Source organism: Aphelocoma coerulescens (assembly GCF_041296385.1).
Source record: "Aphelocoma coerulescens isolate FSJ_1873_10779 chromosome Z unlocalized genomic scaffold, UR_Acoe_1.0 ChrZ, whole genome shotgun sequence".
Taxonomy (NCBI): domain Eukaryota; kingdom Metazoa; phylum Chordata; class Aves; order Passeriformes; family Corvidae; genus Aphelocoma; species Aphelocoma coerulescens.
The window spans coordinates 36,684,510-36,703,737 of NW_027184085.1; the positions used below are offsets into that span (position 1 = coordinate 36,684,510).

The following is a 19,228-nucleotide window of genomic DNA, read 5'->3' on the forward strand; positions in this document are numbered from 1 at the left end:
GTTCCATTCAAAGCTGTTATAATTTTGAAAGTAGGTGCAGTTTTCTGATAAGTGCCAGTAGACCCGAAATTTGCTCTAAAGGCTTTTACTGTATGCCAGTGGTGATCTATCAAGCCTAAAGGATCCTAATTTTCCATTCTGCACAGGAGACACTGCAATTTTAGCACTTCGCTACAAACATTTAAGTAGAGAGAGAAGAAAGGCAATTCAAATGCTCAGCTTGATTTGGTATAACAACCAGCAGACGGAGGAAAACCATTAAGCTTTCCCCACGGAATCTCTTGTGACAAAAGGATATTGCACATTCACAAAGCATCTCCCTCTTACTCCTCTCCTTACCCCAAAAGTTACTAGGACTTTTTTTCCCTTTCCTCCAACTGAGTAGATACACAAAGTACATCAACAGACATGTGGCAATGCAAGCTCCAGCAACGCAAGGGAAGTCTAACAATGTAACTGGTAGAAATAGTGTTCCTCTCTCCGGCTCTGTGAGGAACCTGAAATCTGGTAGACTAAGTCTAAAATGAGAGACGATCAGGCACTATTTAACATATGTACAGTGTTTACACTGTAACACACTTTTGAATTAAGTTCTATATGGAGCTGACATAATAGATGGTATCTGACAACATGGTTATGTGAAAGCCACATGGAGATGTACTTCACAGTGCCCTGAATCTGTCAGATAATTCCTTCACAATAATGCTGGCCTCGAGCTTGAAACATGGTTCAAAAGTCATGTAAGTTGAAGTAATTATTCCAGTTTCTTCTTTCAAACCAGCAACTCTATTTGTGGTTGAAATGGCTAGGCTGCTGACACAACTGTACTCATTTAGAAACCAAATATTTGTACAATCAGTACAATTTTTAGAGAGAAAAATACTATCATTTTCTCTTTTAAATAAAAACAAATTTTGCATGTCTTTTTTGGCTGTGCCAACTGTAAAATGCTCTTGAAACATTCACTGCACACCACCAAAATCTTAAGGAGTTTTTCAATCCAGTAATTAAAATGTAGGAAAAAAGAAAAAAATTAATTTATCTTTAAATCCCTTTCAACAGCAAAGCCATCCTTCTCAGGAGCTGTAGAGAGCTAACTAAGCTCCTTAATTCCCTTCTGTTTAACCCACTCCTGAAGACTGATGCTCTAATGAGATATCATTAGAAGACTTTGTCCTTTGCTGTAAAGCATTAGAAATGATTCCATGGAACAGTCCAGGATAAAACGGACGTGTAACTCTTGTACAACTGGTTAATGCAATGCAGGTTTGGAGTTTGTGTACTTTTCTACAACAGGCAAGCTACTGAATGACAGGTCTGCCTCCAGGCAGGTCACAGAGATCAAAAAGACCCACCCAAAGAGAAGGAAACCTTGCCATAACTGTTGGGATAGCAGAAACCCAGACACTGCAGTAGTTTATAAGTCTAGCACCTGGTTCAGCACTGATGAATTTTTTTTTCCTATGGCTGCATGCCAATGAACAAAAGATAATCTTGCACCTAACCAACCTAGACATTAAATGCACAGGAAACCTTATCTTCTGACTTATGACAGAAGATGACAAGCAGAGCTGGGGAAAATAAAGACACACTGCCCTAGGAGCCCAGGGCAGCAACTCTAAGTACAGCAGGATTTTTAACACCCAACCAGCTCTTCATTTGGGCACTAGCAGCTGGTTCATCTGCTTTGCCAGCCACAGATGTCACACTGAGGAAAATCTCACTTGAACAATATAATACAGAAAATAAACTTAAGACCACACAATGTTCTTATTCATTCTGTCTTGACACATATAAAAACAACATCTAAATCAACCTACATCTACCTAAACAAATCCTCAGGTGGTTGTTTCTGTTTCAGGAATGCCAAACTCGGTCAGTAACTATTGACCTTAAAATAATTTCTAAGAACACCTCATAAGTGTCTACATAAAACATGCTCTTAAGAAAAATCTTTTAAATTCTTTAACTAAAGAAGTTTAAAAGCCTACACAGAAAAAGAAGGAAACAAAACAAACCCAAATCTAAACCAGACACCAATGTGTCAAAGAGATTATTTCCTGACCACTGTTCAGCCAGCAGACTGAAATGCAGCAGCACCTTGATTTAAGCACACATCATGCAGTTAAACACTGCGAAGTGCCAAAGGTAGATTTGTGAGGGAAGCCTTACCATGGCCATTTCTGGACTTAAATGCAACATATTCCACTGGAAGGCTCTGCCAGTAGAGCTGTTTGTGTATGCAAAGTTCACCTCAGTTAAGTCCGTTTGTAACAACATTCAAGTTTTGACTAACTTTATTTTAGTTAAATTGTAATAGATTACTGAATTAAATGAAGACAGAACTGCTGACACAAATCCATCCATACAAGAACTCAAATTCATTTACATTCAGGCTAACTGCAAGTACTTCATTTTATCTAAGTGACTGTACCTTAACGGTGATGTACACACCACACTCCATAAATAAGCTCTGCTGCAGCGTAATTTTATTTTTCAAACAGCAGCCCAAGCAGTCTGAAGAGTTTCACACAGAGCAAGTACAGCACCCAAACAGGAGGAAGACCTTAAAAATGTTAACGTTTGTTCACTGGAAAGTTTCCCCATCACTGCATTTTCCAGTAACAAAGATGTTGTCAGAAATGACAATTTTTTGTGTCCCCTGATGATGCCTTGCTAGCATTTGGTTATAAGCCATAAAGCAGGAATAATTTCAGCCTGTCAGGAGTCTAGCTAATGCCCAGTTTCCCCCTAGAGAGAATTCCTGTCAAACGTAATGAGAGCTCCAAAGGCCCTTTCTACAACATAATGAGCACTTAGGCCATGCTGGTGATCAGCCAGCAAAAAGCATCAATTTGAGCCTGGCTACACCCTTGGGGGTAGACGTCACCAGTTAATAAGAATTATGATTACTATCTGTCAAAAGCCTCCTCAGAACTTATCGTTAGCAGTGGAAATTCAGAAGAATGTCATTGTTAGGCTTTTTTTTTTTTGCTTCCTGTAATCTAAGGCCACCTACATACTGAACTGCAACACCATTTGGCATCCTCACTGCAGGCATCTAAATCAATAGCCTTTAACATGAAGGTGCTACTTTTACTAGAAATTAGAATTACTTAACATGTAAAAGCATAGTATCTGAGACTCACATCCAGAGAAATGTGTTTATGCCTTCAAAAACCTATTCTTAACAGCACACACAAAGCAAGTGGGCACTATGCTCCCCAGCTACAACTAACACAGATATATAATGCTCGGTCATAAATCTTAAACACTTGCGAAGTATCACTGCCTACAGGGTACATAATTCTAATTGCCATACATACAGAACATTAAACCTTTACACATATGTTAAGGTCAAAGTGGAAACCTTAGCTCTCACACAATTTAATTCTGTGGGTTTAAATGATTTTATCTGAAGTTAATTCCTAGTACACAAACTGAAATCACACATTCTCTTCAAAGATCTCCTGAAAATAACATCCATTTTGCAGCAAATGAGCTTCCTATACAGATACTGGCTTCCTCACAGGTTACAGTATGCCAAGAAGTTGTTGAAGAGAAAAAATGTAAAAAAAAAAAAAAATCTCAGAAACACAAAGCTATGAAAAGTCACCTCAAAGGAAAACTGACGTTATTCTAAAACACAAGCCACAAGAAGATTAGTTAAGCTACAGTACACAACCAAGTCAAACACTAAGCTTACTGTTCCATCTGGTTATTTGGTGCATTATTAAAAAAAAAAAAAAAAAAGAGGTTGTCATGATACTACTTCTTTTAATGACATTTTGAATTGAAACAAGCATACCGCCAAAACCCAAAAGAACACCTACCCAGACTTGCAGATAGAAAACTATCATGGAATTACAATGCCACCTTACCAAATATAATATCCTTAGGGAAAAACAAAGCAAACAGCAAAAAAAAAATCAAAGAGTTCAGAGTTATAAAAGCAAAATTCAACTCCGTAATTCACTTGCTTAATGAATGTCTTTGAATATACTGAAGATCTGAAGCCTGAACTAATCAATTTCTTCGCTGTGCCCTAGCCGGTCAGCCATGCTCTTTAATTTAATGAAACAAGAGTTTTAGATGAAATAGCACATACACATCAAGAAAGAATTGTATTGTTGCACTTTGAAATGTGTCCAACTGTGCAACTTCATCTAATGATAATTTTTTTAAGAGGCCATCGATTTCTGAAAGACTTATTGTACTAGCATCTTGATGAAAAAGTGAATGTCAGCATATCTACAGAATACTTACACCCTGCCATTAATGCTTTATTTGGCAGACAATGACTACTCAATTGAGGGTCCTCTGAGCTGTGCAATCATTTAGCTTTTCTTCTCTTATGAGGTCCTTAGTGTCTTGTTCCAGTTCAATACTCTTTTTATTCGCCATTATAGTTGCCATAAGTGTGAATTTTATGGGAACTTGCAAACTCATAGTCATAACCAGAGCTTTCCAAGTCACTAATCTCTTCATACCTTTATAAGGCAAGGATTTGAGTAACTATGACTACATATGCTACACAGACATAAGATCAGTTCTACATGTCAGAGCCTCTACCAGTAACAAACAAAAAAACCCAACCCAAAAAAACCCAAACTTGTAAAGTACTGAACTGCATTTTTAAAACCACAGACCTTCCCTATTTATGCCAAAGTTTTTCAAGACCAATACCAAAAAGGCATTTAACCTAATCTACACCTCATCTGGGCGGTAGGCAAAGGTCTACTAATCAGGCTACAAATCAGGCTATTGATTCAGACACAATACAGTCATCTGAGCATAAACAGCAGACCTACATTTAAATACACCAGACAGACTGCAGATTTTGTGGCTTAAAAAACAAAATGTCTTACCTGTTTGTGCATTTCAATGTTTAATCCATAGGACATTTCATAGTACTGCAAATAAATGAGCATACATTATTTTCTTATGCTGATGTACGTTGTATTAGGAGATATTTACTGAAATAAAGATAGAACCAAATATACTTACCATCACATAATGCCTCTGCATTTCCGTCTTTTCGCTTGCCAGCTTCTCACATTCCAATTTAAGGCTACAAAATAGATCATGCTTTAATGTAACATGTCATTTTTTTGACATCTACCCACTCTATTTGTATTTTGACAGAAGCTGCTAATTAAAAAAACCTCAAACTAACTTGCAATGTAGAAAGACTTAATTCATACTTCAAAAAAAAAGTCTGAAGAGGAAACGTAAAAAACATTTCATGGGTGCTGTATGAGGCCTGAACTATCTCCAGAACCTAAACATATCCACCTTCATAATTTGACAAAGAGCTGCTATTAAGTGCTACAACTTACAAGTTAGAATAGGATATGAATTTCTCTGAAGTACTTCTCAGGAGTAAAATAGATAAAATAGAGGCATTTCTTTCTACACAGTATTTAGTAAATTACTGCGAAGAAACATCACTCCTATTTACAATTACAGCTTGAGTATAATTCTTACCTTAAATACACTCTAGCAAATGCTACCTTGCCCAGTGCTTGAAAACTAGTAACTCTGACTATCATTTACTGGCAAGTTTCTTTTCCATTTTTTTTTCATAAACAAAAGTAAGTTGCATTTGGCACTTGCACATCTCATCACAAACAGTGGTATAATTCTGACTACTTTCACTGAGAGCCTCAACATTCCCTTTGTTTTCTATCAAACTGATTTTTTTTTTAAATGATACTTGTGAGCATCCTATGGAACACTTGGCGTGCAAGCAGTATTTTTCACTTTAAATTACAATACTGAATGTTTAGAGTTTACACTGTATTTCTTAAGCAATAAATAGCTTAAACAAGTTAATGATTTTTGATAAGACCACACTTCCAGAGGTAAAGGAAGAGGAATCGTAACTAAAAGCAAGCGATTCTCAAGTGGGAAACCCATAAAGCTTTTACTTCTCTCCAATTATTCCAGCTGCACATAAGTATAAAATTAAGGAAGATTAATGCTCCTTAACACCAGTTGCCCAGGGTCAAAAGAACCTGTACACTAAATCTCTGAAAGGACGTCAGCAGCAAGCACACACACCACAAAGGTGAAGAGCAGCGCAGCAATGACGAGCGCATCCCACGGCTTCCATGGATTCTGGCAAACTTTTTGTTGCTACTCCAAGTACTTGTGTGCTTTAACCGTCCTCCCTGGCTCTTAACCACAGGACGCTGGCGTTTTACTAATTTTTGCATTAACACCACACACAAATAAGCAAACAAGAGAAGTAGCCTCTTTAACGCGCTGTGCCACAGAATTTGCGCAGGTCTTCTCTTGATATACTGCAATGACCCCTCCACATACAGGTTCCCAAGACATACTACATATTTTCCAGGGCACAACGGGGCCGAACTGTCCAGCTTCGACGCCACCACCCTTTCGCAGCTGCCTGGGGAGCACGGGCCCGCGCAGGGCAGGGCTGTGTCCCCGTTCGTGCCCCGTCCCCCCGGCAGCCCCCGCCCCCACCGCGGACCAGGGCTGTCCACGCTCCCCTCATCGGCCCGTCGGGGTCTCTCGGCGGGGCTCCGCCGCGCCGCCGCACGCCACCGCCTGGACGCGGCCGTTCGCTGCAGCCCCCCGCGCCCGGCCGAGGACCGGGCGGTAGTCTCTGTTCCGGGGCGGCCCGCCGGCGCTCACCTGTGGTACTGCGCCTGAAGGAACTGGAACTCTTCTTTGATGCGGTCCAGCGACTCTGGGATGGTGAATTTGAAAGGCTGACCCGCAGCCTGGTGCGGGGTCTGGCGCGGTGGCGGCACGGGAGAGAGATGCACGTTCAGACATAGCGCGGCCGCCCCGCGGGGAAGAGGAGACGGCGCTGCCCATCGCGGCCGGGCCGGAGGGATGGAGAGAGCGTCCGGCGCGGTCCGCCCCCGCCCCGGGGCGCTGCGCACTTGTTACCCACCTTCCCGTCCCTCATCTGCGGTGGGGCCGAGGTTACCCGCACTCCGACTCCGACCCACCCGCTCCTGCCGCCAGTGTCTACACGAAAGCGGGGCGTGCCGGCTCCTCCCCGCCGACCCCCGCCGCGGAGGCACAGCCAGCCCCATTCCGGGCCCTGTGTTCGCCGGATGCTGCCCGGCCCGGCGGCGACCCCCTGCCTTCATTCCCAAGGCAAATAAGTTGCCCACGCAATAAAAAGTAGAGGGGGCCGCTCCGGCAGGCAGGATGAGCCGCTACACCGCGGAGGGAGCGAACTTGTGAGGGCGCCTTCCTCTCCCTCCCCCCAGCTCTAGCCGAGTAAGCGAGCCGAAGGTACGCTCCGGACCGCCCGGCCCTCGCCCCGCGCCCCTCACCCACGGAACGGCGGCCCCAGTCGTACTTACAGGGTGCCGGCTCTGGGGGAACATGGCTCCGGCCGCGGCGGGTCTCCCTGGCAGCGCGGTTCTCGCGGCGAGACTCCCCGCCCTGCCCCGGCTTCACACTGGGTGCGCCAAGGGGACAGGAGCGGCGGCACCCGCCGACCGCCTTCCCTCCGCCGCCGCGGGCAGGAGCGGGGCGAGGCGCGGCTCAGTGCCCCCGCCGCGGGGACATCCCCCAAACGCGGCGTCTTTTGTTGCTGTCGTTCCGAGGAGGGCTGAAGGTGGCCGGGAAAGGCGGACGGGCCGCGCTTGGGACGGTCACCACCGCTCCGCGCTCCTTCGGCGGCGCGTCGACCGGCGGGCGGCGCCCGCAACGCCCGGGCGGGACGGGACCCGACGGGGCGCAGGGGGGCAGGCAACAGCCGCCCCTCAGCGGGAGTGAATAATCCCCTTCACGGACTCGCAAGTCGTCGATGCGATTGTAAGGCCGGAAACCCCGAGCGGAGGCGACTCCTCTCTCCACTTCTGCCCCTTGTCAAAAGGGGAAAATCCAGCCTGAGAAAGCCGGACGTAGTGTCAGCGGCGGGACGGTCGCAAGCCGAGGGGCCGAAAGAAAGTCTCCAGGGAGGGACGCGCTGCTCCCAGGCGTCGGCGGAGGGGTCAAACCACCAGCAAGACACAGAGCGATGAACAAGGGAGGAAGGCAGGAGGAGGAGGAAGGAGGCGGGCGGGAGCTCTTGCACAGCCGTCCCCGATCGGAGCAGCTCCAATAGCACATGCACGAAACACTGGAGGACAGAGGAAAGGGTACCACACACGCAGCAGACACTCTTCCGTTAGTTGCAAAGAAGTCCCTAGGACAAAAGGAAAGCAAACCCCTCAAGATGCTCGCTGGCCTTAGCGTCCAAGCAACCAGCCCCGTTGGGGAAGATTCGGGGAAGAAAAAAAAAAAAATAAAAAAAAAAACCAACAAAAAGCAAGCGTCCGTTTGAGGTTTAAATCAGACGGGAAGCTCCTTCGCGCAACGGCACCACTACAGCCTTCTCCAGGCGGGCGCGTATCTGGGAGCTGCGCGTCTCACCAGAGCCCCCCGAGCGCGATACATCGCGGCGACATCAGCAGCAGCAGCATCATCCTCATCCTCGCTCTTCTCCGCGGTGGCCCGCCGCTCCTCGTCAACCCGGGATAAAGTTCTCCCCTATTGAAAAATCCGAACTCGAGCGTATGGGAACACCACTGGCTTCCTTTTCCCCGTTCCCTCCGCGCCGGCCAACAGCAAGGGGAAGCCGAGGCGGCGGCCTGGCGGGCGGCGCTCGGCGGGACCGGAGCGCGGCCGTGGCCGAGCTGGACACGCCGAGTTCGCCCGCGCCGCTTACATTAGCACGCGGTTTCACACTCCGCCGGCTAACCAGCCGCGTGGCCCCGCCTACGCCGCCGCGCGGGGGGGCGGCCGCCCAATCGCCGGCTCCGCCGCCAACGTGGGCCCGTGACGCGCCTCAGCCCCACGGGCCAATGGCGAGAGCCCGAGTCGCGCCGCCTTTCGGCTTTCCCTGGGAAGCGTTCTGCGGCGGAGCGGCGGGAGCGCTCCGAGCTGGCCAATGGGCGGGCGCGGGGCGCGCGGCGCCGCGGGGGGGGCGGGGAAGGTCGGCGGGAAGGAGAGCGGGGAGGCCGAGCTGTCCATCAAAGTAACGTGGGGCTCCCGCGCGGGCGGGGCTGCAGCAGCGTGCGCGCGGCGCCTGCGCGCGCTCCTCCTCTGCCGGCGCCGCGGGTGCGGGGCCGGCCCCGGACAGCAGGCCCGGCACGGCGGGGCCCGGCACAGCCCGCCCCGGCACGGCGGGGCCCGGCACAGCCCGCCCGGCATAGCGGGGCCCGGCACAGCGGGGCCCGGCACAGCGGGGCCCGGCACAGCCCGCCCGGCACAGCGGGCCCCGCACGGCGCCCCGCGCTGACACTGCGGCGGGCGGGTCGGGCGCGCGGCCCCGCCGCGTTCGCCAAGCGACAGCGGCGGGGCCGTGGCACCTGCTGACAATGCGCCACGGAGAACGCCGAAAGCAAGGATAAACCCTCCCGCGTGCCTGCGCGGCTCAGGGCACGCCAACTGCTGTGTGGGTTGGAATGGCCCTCTGATCAGACGGAAGTTGTCGTTTGGGGAAAACCGGCTTCTTTTTAAGAGGGGCCTGATAGAGGAAAGCTGTCAAGAATTTTAGTTTATAGGCCCACTTGAGATAGATTAGGGTCGAACAAATTCCACAAACTGTGTGTGCTTGCTGAGGAGATGACAAATGGTGACATAGCTTGCAGTGGGAAGTAAACTTCAAAACATATCCTCTATTAGCAAGCACCTTATTCACAGAATTCCACAATGAAGTGTGAAATACCTTTGGACTTAAAAGGGTGCCTTAAGACACACTTGTGCTGTTAGTATATACCTGTGTGCTACCTAAAAAGAGGTCTTAGCATGTTGAATCATTTAAACACGGTAAGGGTGATGTTATAGTGTGCATTTTCTTACAATTCCTCACTAATTTTTACTAGATACAGATTACTTCCTTAGAACTGGGTTGTGCTTCATCTTGTATCCCAAAGAAAGCAGTCTGTGTTTAAAATAGGATAGGAAATTTGATGTTTTGCAATATCAAGGTAAAGCTCTACTCATTCAAGAGTGATAACTTCCCATTATTATTCCCAGAATATTCTGTATTCACAGTTTTACTTAAACACAACCAACACAAAAGGAAATGAAACTGTCTTAGTCTTCTGCAGTGAAAAGTTTGGACTTCATTCCAGGACTGCAGAGTTTTATCAGTGAGCACTGATACATCTGTGTCTCAATGCTTGTCTGTGTACATGTATATATGTACATGTAATGGTGTCTGTACCTACAGGTGTACATATATATGTGTGTTTCTGTTTATGTATAGGGTGCATATGTGCATCCTGGGGAAAACATGAATAAATACATAGGCTTTTAATGGTTTTTAAGACACGAGGCAAAATACCCTTGATAGTGAGCTTTGGTAGACTGTGGTTCCCAGGACGGGAGTGTAAACTTCTCTGGTGTTCCACTTGCATAAGCAAAGCTAAAAATCTTGCATTCTGTTCCCAGCTCTTCTCTTGTTCTCTTGGACAAGCCAACTCTCTACTCTGTTCATAGCAATGGAAAGCTTAATTACTTAATGCTTAGTAAAGTACTTAGATCTTCGATGAAAGGTGCCATAAAAATGCAAACTATGATTATGCACTTTGTGTGTGTACCTAGTAGCTATGGAGTCTATAATAATGTAACACTTACCTAACTTTCGTTGTACTTTGCTTAACCTGCTGGCACAAGTTGTTAATGAGATATTGACAGATATGACATTAATACAACACTGTTTTGGAACATAAACAAAAGGGGTTTGGGTTTTTTTTAATTGCTCACCTACATGAAAGTTGAAATGTCTTGTTACCTGTATTTGTCAACATTAAAACGTCCAAGGCATGTTTTAACAGAAAGAGAAAAGCTCTGTTTTCCTGGTTTTTATTAGCAAGTGCTTTTAACCTACTTAGATTCTGTAATCAGACACTTAAGGGCATTTTGAATCTTATCCATTATATTTGAAATAGAAGATCTGTACAAGCAGGAGCAGAATCAAATGTGATGGCTTTTTTTCAAATGAGAGCCACTGACATTACATAGCAGGAGTAATAACCAACATGATCTGATATTTAACTAATTTATAATGCATCATCATTGGCTCATTAGAACATAAAAAAAAAATCTTTTTGTTGGATGGATATAAATCTGGATTAATTCCAGGAAACTGAACATTCTCATTCCATGGCAATATTCACTATTTACACCACAGAAAGGCAGCAAAGTATGGCTAAGCATGCTGTATTCCAGTAGGTAGCATTTTATACCAGATCATTATTCCATCATTACACAATGTTGTATATACTCTACAAAATTCTCCAACTGGATTAAAAATAATTGGTTTTAAATCTGTCTCATGTTTTAAAAATAAAATTAAAATATTTCCTTCAGTATTAACCTCCCCAACCATGCTGCCTAGTCATCCATTTGACTCTGTTGTTTGAAATCAGTTGTTTTTTACTGTAAGAGTTTTAGTGTAGTCTTCCTACCTCATACAGCAAAGAGCCTAATCCTAAACTGGCTATGTACTGAAAACTCACATGAAGCAGTTGAAGCTTTGAGTGAAAAAAAATCACTATTGGGTCTAAAATGTAGGTTAAACATACTGAGAGGGTTTCAGATGTAGTATCCATTTCTTAGGGAAAAGATGTATTGTATGATGTTCTGTTTAATGCACTGTTTATTATATTTTTTCTTTCACTGTTCACAGTACTGTTTACAGGCAATATTTTTTAACTTTGCACAAACTGGCACATAAAACAAAAATGTTGATAATGTTAATCACTAGGAGTTAGCTGCCGGTGGGCGGTAAACAATTTAGCAAATGTGTGATTTGTCCCACTCTTCTACTCTCTATATAGTGAGAGCAAGTCTATGGAGGAAGCAATTCTAAAATTCAATAGAGTTTATGCTTTCAAAGTTTTAGATGGATCACTGGATTTTCAACTGCAAGAGAAACATGCTCATGGGCATGGGGGTTGTTCTGTTTGGTTTTGCTTGTTTTAGGGTTTGGTTTGTTTTTTTAATGCCAGTGTGGTGCAGATGAAAGAGAAAAAAAAAAAGTACCTGAATCATACAGTACATGTGGTATAGTAGTGACTGTCAATACAGTTGAAAAAATAATAATTATTATATATGCAAAACAATATCACTTTTAAAATATTCATTTATTTATGAAGTGCAAATGGTGTGAATAGGGTAAAGCAATTACATTTTTAATTATTTGCTATCTTTTGGCTAATATCCATTGCATACCCTTTTTGTAATTTGATTTCTTTTTAATTAGTAACTTTCCTTGTAGGCAAGAATGTTCAAAAAGTTGCACTATGTCATTTTACCATCATGACTGTATTCACTTCCCCCATTCCTTCACCCTTAAAAAATCCCTGAGTTGAATTTGAAAAAAACAAGTCAGTAGCAGATCGTGTAGCAGTAAAACCTCACATAGAATCAGATCCAAAGAATCCCTTTTGGTTTCACACAATATGGTAAAATTAGAGATTGCAGGAAACCAAAAAAATTAAACTGGGAACATTTGAAAAGAAATGACTGGGCTTTATGAAAATGACACATTGACTGGCCAGTGTGTTTTTTTATCGACCATTTCTTTGTTGAGGCATAGATCAAAGAAACCTGCATATGTTTTCATTTTGTTCTAAGTCTAACTAGAAAATTACATCCAGATGTTTAATAGGCATTCTGTTGGTTTTCTGCATTGATTAGATATGTTGGTACTGTTTGCTTACAAGTGTAGCCGGATCATTAGCTAATGCAAAGAAATGTTTGTAGCGAGTTGCTAATTAGGTCTTTTGGAAACTCTCCATACTAAGGAACAATTTGTACAGTGGCCAGAAAAACTTGCGGTACTTGAGAAGTTGCTTTCCCTTCTGTGTCTGGGAAAAAACAGTCAGTTGCTTTCCCTAATCTTCTTTTGCCTACAGGGATTGCAGCTTGATCCCAGTGGGTTGAAGTGCAAATAAATTAGGAAGAGACCACACACACGCACGTGCGTGCGCGCACACACACACTCCCCACACACACTCTCCCCCCACCCCCAATCTGCTCCTTTAGTCAAAATTCAGTTGTACAATCTTACAAAAAGCTAGCCAAAATGGAGTGCTTAAAACTAAAATGTGTTAAATTCTCAACATTCATGTTATCAAATACACAGCATTTTTGAGCATACTTTAGAGACAGATGGGGAAGCCCTTTATGATAAATGAGTGTACTTGAATTCATTACTGTGGTACTTATAATTAAAGTAGCTCTTTCTCAACTTCACTACTTCTGCAGGGTACTTCAAGACAAAGCTTGGGGAAAGTGTATACATGGATGACAGAGGGGTGAAAGAGGCGCAGAAGAACTTTAATCATCTGTGTTTTGTTAAGTCCAAAAAGAGGTCAGATGTATTACCTGTTTACAATATTGACACAGAAATTGTTGTAGACTTCATGGCTCTGGCCTGATAACCTTCTAGGTGCAATGTCACCTTCTAAAGGATGCTTGACAGTGTCAATGACATTTCTAATAAAGACCACTTGCCAGTGTATCACACTTCAGCCTGTAGCAGAATGAGGCCTCCATCGCAGGAGGTGACAGCTAAAGGAGCAATGTGTGTATATTACGTACAGTAAATGAGAGCGCATGATCATACCAGCTCCCTGATCCTGTCATCACACACATGACAAAGTTTTACTCCTGGAAATAGTCCCTTTGAAGTCCATGACAATACTTACTTGAAAAAGGGTACCTTTGTGTCAGACTTCACCAGACCAGGGCTGTGCATACAGAATAGTATACAGAATAGGTTGTGTGTGACATACGTATGCAAAACACATGTTTTTATCAATGACGCCATGCAAGTGTAGAAGTTTTATCCCCCTCTTCAGGAACTACCTAAAAAGGAAGGTTTCCTCAAAGGTACATTAATTACTAGTCACTTCAGTGGACTAGTTGTGGGATACTATTTTTCCTTGCCTGGCAAAATACTAAAACTTTTCCATCCCATTTTAGTTCCATATATATATAGTCTTTTGACAAGATTAATAGAAGTTTTTTTCCCTGAAGCTGTCAATAACATTAGAGTCTACAGATCACCAAAGACCCTTAGACTTAAAACCAGTAGGGAAATAGCATTGGCACAAATGGTCTTGTGGAAATGATGCTTTCAAAACATTTGTTGAAATGGCTGAAGGAAGTTTCACTGTGCAAAGAAAGGGATTGTCTGAAAGGGAGAGATGGCTCCAAGTGCACTAGCATTTCAGGATTAGGAACAGCAACTTGCTTGCTGCTGCTAAGGTACATGAAGCCCTATCTTTTATCCTAGTATCTGTTCTCCATGTATGAAAGCAGCAGTCTTTAGGAATCTTTAAAGTACAGATGTGATACAGAAATATTGTGTGTGGAGCCATGGCTCTCTGTCAGCCGATAGGAAGCAGATTAAACTGAAAGTTGGGTACAGTTTGGCAGCTGTTGCCTGTAATACTTCTGCCTCTCAGTCCTTCAGAAGAGGTTCTTGCCTACTGAGGTTTTAAACATCATATGAGCTGCTCTTATACCAACCTTCTACTCCAGACTTCAGATTTCAGTCTGGTAAAGTCTAGATGAAAGCAGATTGTCCTGTCCTGCTGTCTCTTTGTAATGCAGATGCTGTAATGTGCTGGCATGCTACAGCTGCAACATCTGTGGAGATGCTCTTCCAGCACTGGTGGAAAAAAGACATTAAGTCTGCTTCCAGATTTCCCCATCCCTAAAAACTCTGGTCTCCCATATTTTTGCGGGAATGGAATTAACAAATATGTCTTTTAGGACCCAATGAGAAGTAGAGGAATTATGTGAAAGAAGTTGCTACACAAGGGTAGTGATGAGGAGAAGAAATGGGGAGAGGAATTAAACAGGGACCAAACATTTCAGTACCGGCATGATGCAATTCTTAACAAATGTGGAAATTTCCTTAGTAAAACACCATTGAACTTCAGGCAAGATTGTAAACAGTAACAGTTACTGACAGGATAAAAAGAAAATAATTAACTATCTGAGTCATCCAGTACTGTCCACCTCTCTGTTTTTCTACTTACACGGCCCTTCCACTACATTCAATGCAGGTGTCTCAGTTGATATCCTGAGGGGCTAACATGTAATGACAACTGTGATTACTAATAGAGTATATCCATTTTCCAAAATATGAAATAATAAATTCCACCATTTGACATGCACATAGAATTGTCACTAATATGTATCATCTACTCAGTCCTCAAGTGAACGTCCACATGAAGCATCCAATCAAAAGGCATGTCTTGCCTGTCCATGTATTGTGTGTCCATCTATGTCCATCTATTCTGATATACTCAGAATATGCTCATAATCATTGACATCACCCAGTAGAAAATTGGTAAGGAAAGAAAAAATAGATCCATCCTGTTTAATTCCATTTCTATATTACTGCCTCTAAAATACCAATATGCCTTCTGCTGCAGAAAATCACATCATGATTACATAGACAGTAGAATAACTGTGGTTAGTAGTCCAAATATCTGAATATTTAGCAGTAAGAAAGCATGATGAAGAGTTAATAATAATACTGCTTGTTAAGAAGGGAGCAGCCAAAGTCACTGAAAGGATCTCTTTTGTGAAAACAAGAGAGCTAATAAGTACAGTATAGTTGGGATGTTGAACGCTGCTTTGGTGTGGAGGGGATGGTGGGGGTAGGGAGGGGTTATGTTACATTGTTTCGGGTCTCAGTTGTTTTTTTGTTGCTGTTTGGTTGGGTTTGGGTGTGTCTTTTGCACAAGAATGATTTTCTATCTATCCTGAGCTCAAAAGCAAATGAAAACTATGCACATATTCATAATTTACTTTTATAAATTCAGTAGTTGGTAGCAAGACATTTTCTACCCAGCCTCTCACATTTTCTGCTGTAGTTTTACTGTTAATGTGCTTATGCATGCTCAGGTGCTCAGCTGTCTGAGTTAAGTAGCATCCATGCAGAAGAAAATCTCAATGCATCATGACCCTAGAGCATAGCTCAGGAGAATGTCTATGCCCTAAAACTGGCAGTAGATTTTACTGAGCAGACTGAATCTCATAAGTGAAACCATTATATCTTCATTAATTTTGCAATAAAATAGCTTGCAAATCTCACCCATGTAAACCCCAAAAAGCAGAAAGTAAGCAACCCAAGACATACAGGAAAAGAGGTGCACATGCACCATTTAGCATTATTATACATTGAAGTAAATATTCTTATATTGCCCATATTTTGGTTTTGATTAAGTTGTTTCACTTAAATGAAAGAGATACATGATTAGTCTTCTGGAGGTGGGACAATACAAAACCACTTTTATCAGTTCTTTTCACATCTGCAAGTGAAATACCTCCTCTCCTCTCCTCTCCTCTCCTCTCCTCTCCTCTCCTCTCTCTCCTCTCCTCTCCTCTCCTCTCCTCTCCTCTCCTCTCCTCTCCTCTCCTCTCCTCTCCTCTCCTCTCCTCTCCTCTCCTCTCCTCTCCTCTCCTCTCCTCTCCTCTCCTCTCCTCTCCTCTCCTCTCCTCTCCTCTCCTCTCCTCTCCTCTCCTCTCCTCTCCTCTCCTCTCCTCTCCTCTCCTCTCCTCTCCTCTCCTCTCCTCTCCTCTCCTCTCCTCTCCTCTCCTCTCCTCTCCTCTCACCATCTCACAACAAATATAAACAGATACTATTGCTAATAAAAAGCTTTGAGCAGCAAGTAAGTTAATTCTTTTTGTATGAAGGCAACGTTTTTTAAAAACTGTGTTTACTCATAGAAGCTGATTGCTGGAAATGAGAGACAGGTAATTGTTTCTCTCAGTGGTAAACATGAATTACTACTTTGTTTCCAAAGGAGTTTTATACACCCTCTAAAAGCTGAATGGCATGTAAGGTGAAATGCAAGATTGAAAAGATAGAAAAGCTCTTTGTTGATTTTAAGCTTAGTTGGGAAGACAAACAGAAAACAGAACCATGGGTTGGCATCAGACATGCATGACGTAGGAACATTAGTCATGTAAACAAGGCAACCTGAAAGGATTAATAAGATAAATTATACCCTAGTAATCACCATCCGAAAATCTGAAAGAAAATATTCTATTTAAACATCAAATCACACGTTCCACAAACAAGGGATAAAAGTTGACAATCTAGACAATAAAACAGATTCTTATAGATATGCTACTGGTTAAAAAGGAATTGAATCCATGCTCCAGGTTTTGCAGTAGCAAACAACTGCCTGTTTGCCTACTTGTGGACTTTTCTCTTTTAATTGAGAAATAATTACTTTCCTTGCACTAACCAACAGTTTAGGCCAGAAATGTTGGCACAAAACCTCCAAATAAGCGATTTTGCATAGTCATAAGACTTGCGCTCCAGACCCTTCATCATCTCCGTTGCCCTTTTGTGGACACTCTTCAGTTCCTCAATGTCTCTTGTCATGAGGGGCCCAGAACTGAACACAGGATTCAAGGTGTAGCCTCACCAGTGCAGAGTGCAGGGGGGTGAACCCTTACCTTGTCCTGACGGTCACACCATGTCAGATGCAAGCTAGGAACCTCATATAATTGGCCTCAGCCCATGGATCTATTCTATCCTAGAGCCTTCCTGCCTCCAGCAGATCAACACTTCTGCCTGACTTGGTGTCATCTGCAAACTGAATGAGAGGCCACTTCATCACCTTGGTCAGTAGTTCCAATCTGACAGATCTACCACAAGAAACGAAGGCTGTTTTTTTGCCAGCCATGTGCCTGAGTATGTACTGCTCTTAAATATCCCCCAGCACTATGAGAAATTCATCAATTACTTTTTATTTTGATGATAGACATGAAATTTTCCTGTTGTATTTCTACTTTTTGAGGCCTGCCTACACAATCTCCAATTTGTCTTTTGGACTTGCCTGCCCTCTCTGCACAAACCCTTCTAAGTCTTCTTAAGAGGTGTTTCCACCTAACAGTCAAGGCCTAAAGGCACGTGCCTCACCTTGCCCATTCAGCCACCAACTGTCTATGGATTTTGGGAATGCTTCTTATTTTTCATAGACTTCTTTCTTGGCAGCCACTGCTTTGAAATTTTCACAGAGGTCTGCCCCCTAGGGGACTGGGAAGCATGCTTGTGACCAAGGTGAAGAACCGGGCACTATGCTTTGTTGAGCCTCATACCACTGGCCTTGGCTGTCCAGATCCTCTGTAGAGCCTTCTGACCCTCTGGCAGATCAACACTCTCTTCCCGTTTGGTGCCATCTGCAAATTGACTGAGGGTGCCCTTGATCCCCTTGTTCAGGTCATCAATAACGATATTAAACAGAACTGGCTTCAACAGTGAGCCCTGGGGAGCCCCACTAGTGACCAGCTGTCAGATGGATGTAACTCCATTCACTAACACTCTGGGCCCAGCCATCCATACAGTTCTTATCCAGCAAAGGGTACACTCATCCAAGACCTGGGCAGCCTGTTCTCCAGGAGAATACTGTGGAACACAGGACCGAAGGCTTTACTGAAGTCCAGGTAGACTACATCCAGAGCTTTTCCCTCATTTACTAGGCAGGAATACAGCATGCTACAAAAGAAATGTGGTGTACTTTCTCAGAAATACCTTACTTTACTCTTTTGTTGCTTTTTAATGCTTCCTTCCTCTCATAATAAGAACAAAGAAACAAAGAAAAGAGAGACCTTTTCTTTCAAGTTTAAAGCAATATTTTCAACTGGATCTTTTCAACAGGAAACCTTGAACAATGGCAAAGAAGTCTTCAAGAATATATGGAAGCTATAGAAGTAACCTATGTGTCCAATCAAAATATGTCTTTTCAGAAGAATTAGCCCATGAAATGCTGTAGATCTTTCAACAGTTAATGCACTTCTTGGGCTACTGTGTAGCAGAAATTGCAACTTTTCTGTGCTACTAAGTCATTCCTGGGTATTTTCTCTTATCAATGTGCATCAATGGTGCTCACATACAATGAGATAACTCAAGGGAATATAAAAATGTTGGAAAAGTTTACCAGACCATTTTAATAGAAAGAAAAATTCCTTTAGGAAAAGAGGCATTTTAAAAATAATTTTTCAATTGTAAGTGCTTTCAACTTCTTAATGTGCATATCTGCTGGTAGGTATAGTGGCAACATGTTATAAGGAAGCAATGACATTACATGATGCAGAACTTCAATGTCTCTTATCAATTTGGATGCACTTGAACTTCTTTAACAAGCCATTGCATTGGGTTTTGGAGGGTTTTTTTGGTTTTGTTTTGATTGATTGGTTGGGGTTTTGTTTG

General features: G+C 43.4%; 1 protein-coding gene across 4 annotated transcripts in view; it reads right to left on the reverse strand.

Annotated features, from left to right (window-relative positions):
* Positions 1-7,467, reverse strand: part of LOC138103804 (transducin-like enhancer protein 1) — an 83,104-nt gene extending 75,637 nt beyond the window's left edge. For 3 of the 4 annotated variants that reach the window (XM_069002375.1, XM_069002374.1, XM_069002372.1), the window contains exons 1-4: positions 7,347-7,467; positions 6,661-6,761; positions 5,008-5,071; positions 4,869-4,913 (exon numbers count right to left, since the gene is read on the reverse strand). In XM_069002375.1, the coding sequence (XP_068858476.1) occupies positions 4,869-4,913; positions 5,008-5,071; positions 6,661-6,761; positions 7,347-7,370 (234 nt within the window). In that variant the 5' untranslated portion in view covers positions 7,371-7,467. The remainder of the gene's footprint in view (positions 1-4,868; positions 4,914-5,007; positions 5,072-6,660; positions 6,762-7,346) is intronic. The other variant, XM_069002376.1, reaches the window with a different exon arrangement.
* Positions 7,468-19,228: the final 11,761 nt, after the last annotated feature.